This window comes from Sminthopsis crassicaudata, chromosome 5, assembly GCF_048593235.1.
Source record: "Sminthopsis crassicaudata isolate SCR6 chromosome 5, ASM4859323v1, whole genome shotgun sequence".
In the NCBI taxonomy this organism is placed as follows: Eukaryota; Metazoa; Chordata; class Mammalia; order Dasyuromorphia; family Dasyuridae; genus Sminthopsis; species Sminthopsis crassicaudata.
In genome coordinates this window covers 217,795,303-217,806,773 of record NC_133621.1, presented here as the reverse complement: position 1 = coordinate 217,806,773, position 11,471 = coordinate 217,795,303, and the positions used below count along the sequence as shown (strand labels likewise).

The window sequence follows — 11,471 nt, the reverse complement described above, 5'->3', positions numbered from 1 at the left end:
CAGCCAGTTCTTAGCCAACATTGTCAAACTGGTTATCTGAGGGGACAAGGGTATTCAGGATTCAATGATTATACGGGAAATGGGGGGATTGGAGGGGAACCCAGGTTCCCTCTGGTGCGAGAAGGGATGATTATTAGTTTATCTAGCAAATTAAGGAAGGGTTGAGGGGCTGGATCCCTTCCCATCAACAGCCTAAACCCTTCCACCTTAAGAGAAGCTCCGCCTCCTTCTCTCTTCCAGGTTCCCCCCCCCCCCCCTCCAACTCTAGCAACCCCGCAGAGTAGAGCTGCAGCGGGAGGGGCTGAGGCAGAGAGGAGAGAGAAAACGGGAGACGAAGCTGAGGGGGTTTTCTCTAAAAATCTCCAGAGCCACCACAGAGACCTTCCCCAGTTTCTTTCCCTTCATCAGCCTTCCTCTTCCTTCTCCACACAGCATCAGTCCAAGAGATTGAGTCCCTTCTGTTCCTCCCTCGTCTGTCTCTGCTGAGCTCCCCAAGCCTCTCTCCAAAGCGCCCCCACACCATCACCACCACCACCACCACCACCACCGGTCATCACCATGGCGGAGACCAACAATGAATGCAGCATCAAGGTGCTCTGTCGATTCAGACCCCTGAACCAGTCGGAGATTCTTCGGGGTGACAAATTTATCCCTCTTTTTCAAGGGGATGACAGCGTCATTATTGGGGTGAGTGCCCACCAGATGAGGACGATGGGGTGCAGGGATGGGCATCTGTATAGATTATGCCCCAGATGTCAGAATTAATGCTTGTTTTCTTTCTCCACTCATCCAGCTCTTGTCTCCATCTTTCTTCACTCTCCATTACCCTTTTCCCTCCATCATCCCTTTCCTATTTCTCCCCATCTTTCTCCATCCCCCACTTCCGCAGCCCCTCCCTCTCCACCCCACTCATTTCTTAGCTCAGGCCTTATATGGGTGTGGCCTGGGTTAGGATTTGAACTCTGGGTTATCTGCAGAGGTAAAGCTGGTTCATTTAGTTGTCTTCCTTTTAATCCCCACCCCAATTCAATCATTGATTGCAAATTCTCCCCTCTGAAGGATGCTAACCCAATTGCAATACACTTAACTCTCACATTTTCTAATTCAGAGGTCAAGATTCCATTCTTAATCTCATCTGTATTGCCCGTTTTCACTTGCCACCCTCCAGAATGTGGGTATAGGTTAGAGGCTTCGCATCCCAACCACACCCCAGCTGAGACGCTAGATCTGCTAGGAAAAGGTTTTTGTTGTGCTCAGTTGTTCTGCTTACCCCAGGGAGATCTAGTCTATGGGGCCAGAGAATACCTTTCTTTGACTCTGGGGACTGGTAGATTGGAGGGCTATTTCCATTTTTAAGCTCTACTGCCATCTCCTTAACTTGTTCTTTCATGATTCTGGAGGTCATTGCTTGCACCCTCCCACTCTAAATTGGTTTGACAGGGAAAAAAAAGCCTTTGAGATAAAAAAGAAAAAATAACAAATTCTCTACAACCTCTTAGGCCTGAATTTAGTAGGGAAAAACATTCAGGATGGGACTTATTTAATAAAGGTCCCTTTATCTCTTCAAAAAATAGCCAACATGTTCATTATTATTTAACCACCTCTTTTCATAGTAATCAGATGAAGCCACTTCAGTTTCATCACAACAGTCCCCACCCATGGAGGAGGAGATCAAGAGTTCACGTCATTCCCCTGCATCCTGGCCTAGGTTTGATTCCTAGGTCCAGGCTCCAGTCTAAGCTTCTGGTAGCATCTTAAACTTTCCTAAACCTTCATAATTCATATCTGCCACAACTGTGATAATAAGGACTGTGTGGCTCTGGCCTCCAAGTGATTCCTTAAGTTAGAACATAATGTAAAAGTGATAGAGCTTGAGACCTGAAAAGTCTATAGTTGAGTCTGGGTGGGGGAAATATTAAAATACAATATATTTAAGTGGAGCAATGATTATGGGGAAGGGCTAAAGACAAGGAGAATGGAGCTTTAGATGAAAGAGGAGTGACTAGTGAGAGAAATTCATTCCTCCCTACCTCCTCAGCCCTCAAGGACAACCAAATTGTCCTCTTCCAAATTGGAGTCTTAACTGTTGACTCAAAAAGATGGATGCTTACTTGCCTATCATTTTTATGTGTTTATTTGCTTCCATGAAGATACAGTCTGCTTTTCTTTTTTCCTTTTCCACACTTTTTCTTCCCTCCCTTCCTCCAATGTTTACCAAACCCAACCTAAATAAAATAAAATTACTATTTAAAGGTGAGCTTTTCTTTCTTTCAGCAGCCATTAGTGAGCAGGAAGAACACTAGATTTGGAGCCTGAAGAACTGGATTAGAATCTCAAGTCTTCTACTTATTATCCAGATGACTTAAATTTAACAGGCTTCATTTTCCTTGTCTCTAAAATGGGGGGTTGAATGAAGTGATCTTCAAGAGGAGGTAGATGACCACTTCTTGATAAATTCCTATACAGTATAATTTATGTTAGATCACTCAGAGCTTCTCACTGATTCTTCAAATTTTAGGAATGTAATTTTTATAGTCTGTTCATATTCCAGATCCGAGGGTTCAATGAAACTGTGATTAAGTCTGGGCATGAAGACATAAAGGAAAACAAGATTGTGGGAATATGAGTGGTTGGTATAAGTGAGCAAATTAGCTAGATTTTACATACTCTATTCACTTTACTCCTGAGCTTAGTTGTTGCAGATGGATTTTTCATATAACATTGAACTAAATTTTTCTCAATTTCTTTCATAATACTTTTGTGCTATGTTTCTATTTAATTAAAAGATAAGGAATGAATAATGTCTCTCAGCTTTTCCCAGTTAAGAGAGTAGGGGATATACATTCAAAGAAGGGAAGAAGGAAGAAGAGGGACTTAATTGAGACTACCTCCATTTTTTCCCTCATTTTTGAGTCTTCAGATTTTCCCATCTCTCTCCTTGTCTTTTTCATTTTACAAGCTTAAACAGAGGGGCCATTTTGTCTCAGAATCCTGGGAAGTTTTATCTTTCTATTTTACATCCATGTTTGTCTTTATAACAAGGGCATGAGACCTGAGAAAAGAGGCATTTCTGGAGGTATTAGGTATTTTGAGGGAGATTCTTGTTGAAGGAAAAATTAAATGACTAATGTGGAAATATGTTTAACATGATTGCACATATATAATCTATATCAGATTGCTTGCTGTCTTGGAGAGGGAGAAAATTTTGGCACTATAAATCTTATAAAAATGAATATTGAAAAAAATGACATAATAGAAAGTGGTTGAGAAGAGTAAATTAGGGGACAGAGCTGTTTTAAGATCTGCTGAAATATAAGAGAAGATCATAGGAAGTATCTTCAGGGAAAAGAGAAGGATAATCTTCCTTGGCCCTAAATCCTTGCAATTTTCTTTCTTTATAGTCAGAATTACCTGGTCTCATTAGACCTATTGTTTTGTTTTGTTTTGTTTTGTTTTTAAACCACATTAGATGACTAAAGCTTTGTGTTAGGGGACACCATTATAATTCTCTTTTTTCTGGCCCCCAACTTCCACTTATAACTTTCCCCATGGATCTGGGGAAAGGGTCATGAACGATATTCATAGCTTGTTTTATTTTAAAATGGTGTCTGGGTTACTGTATGGTGTGTACTCACTCTCTGTCATTCATTGTTTCTCTGTGTGCTTAGATCTCTCTGACAGCTCTGGTGGAGAAAGGCCTGGTGTCTGGGGCGCCAGGCTGTCTAGGATGCATCCCTACCAGGATAGAGGTGGAGCAAACAGAGAAGGAATGATAATTAACCCCATATTCTAATTCCTTCCACACATATGTTCCTTTACTCCAGTGCCTGCTAGCTTTTTTCATAGCCCTAGATACTATCAACTCCCCTTTTCAAAAAGCTGTGGAGTATTTAAGATTGAGTTGGATAGGAAAAGGGAGGAATACCTCAAAAAATTTGGCTTGGGACTTGATTTTTGTGACTTGATTGCAGTGTTACTAGAGATGGGAATGGTGTTAGAAAACAGCATGAGGGTTATGCTTAATTACTTCAGCTTTTGCGGGTGGGTCCCAGTATCCTTTTTAGTTTTGGGTGGTCAGAGGACCAAGACCCAATGAGAGAAAGGACAAAGAAGTGAGCACTCTAGAGTCTGTGTGTCTGGCATTGCTATGGTGACAATCCCCAAGAGCATCACCAAGGAGACAAGGCTTAGTGTTCTCAGTTCAGACATTACTAGGTGTCTTAGATTAAGGCACCTGAAAAGGAGTACCCTTACTTACCCCTGTATCTCATATAACATTCCATAGAGAATTGTGAAAAGAAGCTGAAAAGACATGGATTAGGAGCAGAATAAGGAGACTAAGTATAGAGAAAGATTTAATTTGGAGTAGATAGATTATTTATGGGCAGGACACATTCTCAAGGCTGGGATTTCTAGGCTCTTTAAATGAGAACTCTCCAGTTTTTTTCCATTATTAATTTCTAGAAAGGTTAGAAATGACTGTGGGTGGGATATAAGTTATATATTGGATATTAGAGGCTAAAAAGGGGAAATGTGTGTGCATTTCTGATTTAACCAGTTTCTTGGCTTCCAAGATGTTTTTAGCACCTACCTTCACTTCCCAATTAGGATGGAAGCTCACTAGAAGTGACGGCAATCACTATGGCAATAAGGGGTATGGAGCAAAGGAGATACATCTCATGAGGTTGGAAGATAGTACAGGGACTGTACATATTCATTTTATAATGAGATTTAGTATATGGGAATTCCATTGTTCAACATTTCTGCTTAGTTCTATTCGATAATATTTGTTGAATACAAAATAATTTGTTGAGTGAAGATGGGAATGGAAGTCTGAAGGATTATTGGTATTTGTTACTTGGCTAATCTCCATGAAGACATTGCCCTATCTTCATTCCATCCTGGGCAAAATTGTCATGAATTTCAATCCTACCTGCAGCCACTTCATTCCTCAATCATGCCCCTCTTTGGTAGCACTTCCTCTTTATCCCCAATGTCCCCTTGATCTCCCCTTACAATCAAAACTTCCCCCAGAGAAGAATTTGATAAACTCATTCATATTAAGGTATGATTTTTTTTAAAAAGCATAATTTCTCTAAAGAATAGTTCAATTTTAACTAAAACAAAGCTTTAAGTTCTAGCAATGGGATTTAACACATCAGCAGCATTCTTTTTAACCTCCAAATTCCTAAAATTATTTAAGTTAGGATCACATTATTAATTAATCATATTTTACATAGAACTTTAAAGTTTACAAAATATTTTCCAAACAGCAATCCTGTGAGATACATAGCATGATTGCCATTACCTCCATTTTGCAAGTGATAAAACTGAGGCTCAAATTACTAAGAATTAAAACTGAGATTTAAAACCAAGTTTCCTTACTCCCAATTAATGCCTTTTTCACTATACCTCACTGGACTTTGTTAATCTAATATTTCTAGCTCATGAATGTCTTACTGCCACAAGTATAACAATCCTTCCTAGAATTATCTTGTATCTTTGATTTTCCCCTTTACCTCCAATCCAAGCAAAAGAAAAAAGGATGGGAGTTTGGGGAGGGGGTGGCTGAGGTAGCTTAATGTTTCAGCATTTGGAGAGCTCCCCCAGTTTTAATGTAGCTATAGCGCCCTCTGGAGAGTTTAGAGCCCTCTGGAATACTACTAATGGGAGGGTTGTCTGGGAGTATTTGACCATTTAACCATCTTTGCTGAGACTCAGGAAGAGGAACTGTGAGAACAAGATTGACTCAGGGATTCGTGTGTGTGTGTGTGTGTGTGTGTGTGTGTGTGTGTGTGTGTGTGTGTGTGTGATCTCCTCTGGCTGTATGCCTGAATTCACAAAACATGGATAAATGATTAGAGTTGAGAGTAGGCTAGAATCACTAGCCAAAGAACAGATATGTTTTGGTTTTCTCTATTTCTCTGTCATTGGTTAGAGACACGAAGACAGTTTTGGGGAAAGGCAAAGGTTTATATTTCAAAGGACTGAGATGGAATTTTAATATTAAAGAACTGTTTGTTTAACCTTCTTTGCTGCTTTTTTCTCATTATCTCATTCTAGAGGTGGCATACTAAGCCAATAGGTTCAAAAATGTAATCTTTTTCTGTCTCCATCTCATCTCTCCCTTTATATTCTTTTTTGTCAGTTTTTACCCCATCCAGTACTGTAAATAGTTACTGTTCTATTGATTTCCTGCTTCCTTCCCCTCTTTGCTCTTTTGCATTTGCTACTTTGCAACTCCCCCAGACCAGATTTTAAATTTATGGAGAAATAGAGGTAAAGGTGGGAGTTTTGTCCCTTCTTGGGGCCTGGAAAAAAGGGCACCTACCCTTCATCATATCTGAAACCATCTCTTTCTACTCCAGGGCAAGCCGTATGTGTTTGACCGAGTATTCCCTCCAAATACAACACAGGAACAAGTTTATCATGCATGTGCTATGCAAATTGTCAAAGGTAATTGGTATAGTTTGTGTAAAGGGAAGGGACAGTTCCTATGTCTCAGTTCTCTTTTTTAAACCTTCTCTTTACCAATACCATTCTTTTCTTCCAGATGTTCTTGCTGGTTACAATGGCACTATTTTTGCTTATGGACAAACCTCATCAGGAAAGACACACACTATGGAGGTGAGAATTCTGGTGTCTTTGCAGGAGCAAAAAAAGAGGCTGGAAGTTTTGAGGAAGTTAGTCCCTTAAAATGGATTTCTATCTTTTGTGGAGAGGGACAGAGACCTCAATATATTTTACAGTGCCCTGATTGAGAGGTAGATTGAAAGGAATCATCTATGAACCTGCTAAGGATAATTTGAATGAACAATATTTTATTTTCAGCCTGACTCAATTTTCCCCTTGCCATATCTTCCAGTTTTTCTCTTTTTGTTCCAGAAAAGAAACAACAAAGTCTGTCCCTATGTCTTGCTATAGTAATTGACTAGCTCACTTCATTTTTTCAATCCATGAGACCCCTTATTTATTTCTTACATCCCTTTTCCACTAAGGTGTTAGTGACACTAGTAGACCTTCAAGACCTTAGATAACCAACATCTGATTGCAGAATGAGCCAACTATTCTACTTTATAAATTTTATTTTATATCACATATGAATCAGTCTGTTACCTTTGTATTATTAATTCACATACAATTTGATGCAAATAATCTGCCTATAGAAGATACTTTCGTTCCTACATCTATACTCTTCCCCATGATTCAGTCTGACTTTGATATGTTCCTCTTTATCTAGGGGAAGTTGCATGATCCTCAGCTCATGGGAATCATTCCTCGAATTGCCCGTGATATCTTCAATCATATCTACTCCATGGATGAGAACCTTGAGTTTCACATCAAGGTGAGTATGACAAAATAGTTGGATATCTTGAGCAAGTGGAAAGGATGGGGAAATTAGGTATATAATGAAACCAGAGGGGAATTCAGATGTTAAGTTTATATTTTTCTCCTCTGGTGTGCCTCATCTCACTCTTCCAATAAATTGCCTTCTCCTACTAAATTCCCTTTCAAACACTCTTTCTTTTAAATTCTCCTTATTATTTGAACAGGAAATTTAGCATACCAAAGATCAAATCTCAACTATATGCTAAATTAGTTCTCTATTGCAAGACTTAGAGGTATGAGTTCTAAGGATGGTTATCCCTTCTCTATCTAATCATTGCCATTGGTCTTTTTCCTGACATTTAGAGATTCTCAATTATGTCCTACCTACTCCTCACCAAACTCCCTGTAATTAAAAAAAAGTTCGTTAGCAATTATATGAAGAAATGTAAGTAGAATAGGCACAGATTTATTAAAATATAGACTATAGATTAACAGTTAACATTGAGATTAAATTACAGAACATATATAGAATATAGAATATTAACAAAGTGGAAATCTTGGAAATGGAAATCTTATTCTAAAGTACCCTTATTCTAGCCATAAACACAAACAGATTCTAGATAACTAGACTAGCTGCCAAGCTGTCTTCAGAAAAGCTGTATATGTTCTTCTCTTTAGGTGCCTTCAACCTCCAACATCAGAGTTAGTGCTTCTTCTGATCCCTTACCATTTTCAGAGCTGACCAGATAGATACTATTTGGACCTAGTTAAAAATGTTGTATTCGTCTCAATTCCTGCAGCTCCATCTGTCTCTCTAGTTTTGGAAAAATGAGACATAGTTTTTTTTCCCCCTGCTCCTCCTCATCAAGGAAATGTTCACCCAAAGCCATATATCAATATAATGTGTAGCCCAAGCATTTATCTCTGCTTCTCACTCTAAACTGTGACATGATAACCACATTCTCTCCTTGACTCATTGCATCCAACTAGAATTATTTCAGAAAAAAAACCTAATACAAATAGGATAGCTAGTGTCTATAGTTTATGTTCACTCCCAAATGAGTTAAAGGACATTCATGTATAAGGAAGCCTATGAATTACTGTGCAATAAAAGAGCATCAAGTATACACTAACATTTTTCATTCTACAAAATGTACATAAGACATAAAGGATTCATAGAAGTGCATAAGCAAAAAGATTCTCAAGTAGTGCATCAGCTTTCCCCGATGAACTTGGCGTTATTGGGGCAACTATTTGATGATTTCTAAGCAGAATAATCCCACTATTTAATTTTCTGTCCAGAGAAGTGAGATTTCTCAAGTAACATCAACTTTGGACATTAATTCATTCCCTTCTTATCTAGAGAATCTTACAGAATCTCTCAGAGGACTGTAAGTACTATTTTTATGACTTAGACTACCTTTAACATATTTTGAATGGGGGGTATTAAATAAACATTTCTCTTTTCATTGGACTTATATTGTTTGGAATAATAGAAACAGTAGGAAGTGGCAAGGTCTGGATTTTTTATCTCCCCCCCCCCCACCAGGTCCCATGCCCCTACGCTAGCTTCTTAGAATCCAAGAAAGAGAAATGAAGCTGCTATTATGGCTTGAATTACAGGTAATTCCTGTAAGAATCCTCCCATATCCATACTCCTATATCTCAGTGATTAATTAGCTAATTATTGGAATTCTGTATCTTATAAAGGAATTCAGTTTTTGTGAAGGACCCATCAGATGCCTCCTAATAAAATTTTATACTCTGTAACCTGTCTCATTAGGTTGATTGAAGAATTCATCAAATTAATACAATATTCTCTTGATCACAATTAGAATTCACAAGTATTAAGGTTAGAAGGGATCATGGAAATTTTACAAACATTTTACATCATAATATATAAAGCAATTATATATTAAAATACATAAAGTTCCAAAGTGTTTTTCTCATATCATCTCTATGAGGGTAGGTAAGGCAAGTATTATTACTCTTATTTTACAAATGAAGAAACTGAGGGCTAGAGAGATTAAGTGATTTGCCCAAACTATTTGCCTGTGTTGAAGTTGGATTTCAAACACACGAATCATTACAAAAAACTCAGTATCCTTTTTTTTGACAATAGCTTTTTATTTTCAAAATATATGCAAAGATAGTTTTTAATATTCACCCTTGCAAAACCTTGTGTTCCAAATTTTTCTCCCTTCTTCCCCTGCCAGATAGCAAACAATCCAATATATGTTAAACTTGTTCAGTTCTTCTATCAGTGTTCTTTTTTACTATACTGATCTGTCTCTCCTACCAATAGTAAGAGAAGAGTTATTTAATCATAGGTCTTTTCCCTCTATTCCCATCTTTTCCCCTATTCAGGTTTCTTACTTTGAGATTTATCTGGATAAAATTCGTGACCTGCTGGATGGTGAGTATTAGTCGATTTCTGGGAAGTGGACAGAAGGGAAGATGGGAGGATGGTGAGAAGAAATTTTCCTATTGTTATCCTATTTGAGAACAATTTTGGAAGACATGCAAAGTATAAAAACTTTGGGAAGGAACAAAAGCATTGTTCTGTAACCTCTATGAGCCTTTCTAAGAATTAAAAGGCTATAGAAGATAATAATAAGAATATCTCTTAAAAATAAAGGACTACAGGTTTGAGAGAGGAGTTAAGGAGATCCAACCTGGAGAAAAAAAAAAAAAAAAGCTAAGGACATATAATTCTTGGGTTAGAATTCTAGGGGAGAGGCAAAGGAGTTAGACCTTCAAGGATTCTTCATGACGTCTAGAGAAATATGGGCAGGGAAAACAAAACAAACCAAAAAAAAAAAAAAAAAAACTTCAGCATGATTTGGGAATGATAGAAAAATAGAAGTAGAACAGGAACTCAGATAACAGGTCTTACCCTTCTTCATCCCAATTCAGTGACCAAGACAAATCTCTCTGTGCATGAAGATAAGAACCGGGTGCCATTTGTCAAGGTGAGAATGGGGTTGGAGGAAGAATGGAAATTTGGAGGTCAGTGTCTGAAGATTCAGAATATCAATGTCCCAAGAATTAGAAGGGGGGAGTATGGGGGTAGGGCAAAGTAGATAGTGGTGTGTTTAAGGTCAAACGTCTAGTGAGGTCAGAATTTGAAGAGTAGTTTTACAATTGACTGAATGATACAGAACTTTGGGATTGAAAAGCTATGTAGTCAGCCTTCAATCTAGTGTCTTGGAAGTATTGTGGCCAATGTTTTCAAGTCTATATTTACTTTGTAGGGTTGCACTGAGCGCTTTGTGTCTAGTCCAGAAGAAATTTTGGATGTTATTGATGAGGGGAAATCAAATCGCCACGTGGCAGTTACTAGTAAGTAGGAAAACTAAGATGTGTGTGTTTGTGGGGGGTGGGGTATGGATGTGGGTGTGTACTTCTGTCTCTCTTCCTGTCTTTGGAGTTTCAAAACTAAGGAGCAGAAGGGAATCTGGAGCATTGTTATCCTTCAGAAAAGGAAGTGTCTATGTGGGCCAGGGACACTGAGCCAGAGGGAAGGATGGCTATTATTCTACCCTTTTCTCCCTTACCCTTGTCAGACATGAATGAGCACAGCTCCCGGAGTCACAGCATTTTCCTTATCAACATCAAGCAAGAAAATGTGGAGACTGAGCAAAAGCTCAGTGGGAAGCTCTATCTAGTGGACTTGGCAGGAAGTGAGAAGGTTAGAAGGAGGGTCAGGGTTGGAGGTGGGAAATCTCAAGGGGCAACTTTTCTTATCAAAGTCTTTGAAAGTCTGGCTAATGGAAAAAGTCCTCTTATTCAAGTTTAACTTTTAGTTTATTCTCTATCCTTCTCATCCCTAAAAATATGAGAAACTCCAGCTGAGAGTGAAAGTTCAGCCTGTTTGAAGTTTGGAATGACACATACATCCTTCTCTTCCTGAATAGGTCAGCAAAACAGGGGCAGAGGGAGCTGTGTTGGATGAAGCAAAGAATATCAACAAGTCTTTGTCAGCATTGGGGAATGTGATCTCTGCCCTGGCTGAAGGCACAGTGAGTGTCCCTTCTACCTTTACCTCATCTCATTATATCCTTATTTCCCTCCCCCAAGCCTTTCAATCTTCTCATCCCGTCACTCAATAAGTTTCACTCAATTCAATTCCTACCCTCTTG

At 38.7% G+C, this 11,471-nt stretch overlaps 1 protein-coding gene across 4 annotated transcripts in view; it reads left to right on the top strand.

Annotated features, from left to right (window-relative positions):
* Positions 1-277: 277 nt before the first annotated feature.
* Positions 278-11,471, top strand: part of KIF5A (kinesin family member 5A) — a 33,213-nt gene continuing 22,019 nt past the window's right edge. For all 4 annotated transcript variants that reach the window (XM_074269867.1, XM_074269868.1, XM_074269866.1 and 1 more), the window contains exons 1-9: positions 278-687; positions 6,369-6,456; positions 6,554-6,627; positions 7,241-7,345; positions 9,697-9,745; positions 10,246-10,301; positions 10,584-10,671; positions 10,896-11,020; positions 11,247-11,351. In XM_074269867.1, coding sequence (XP_074125968.1) covers positions 559-687; positions 6,369-6,456; positions 6,554-6,627; positions 7,241-7,345; positions 9,697-9,745; positions 10,246-10,301; positions 10,584-10,671; positions 10,896-11,020; positions 11,247-11,351 — 819 coding nt within the window. In that variant the 5' untranslated portion in view covers positions 278-558. The remainder of the gene's footprint in view (positions 688-6,368; positions 6,457-6,553; positions 6,628-7,240; positions 7,346-9,696; positions 9,746-10,245; positions 10,302-10,583; positions 10,672-10,895; positions 11,021-11,246; positions 11,352-11,471) is intronic.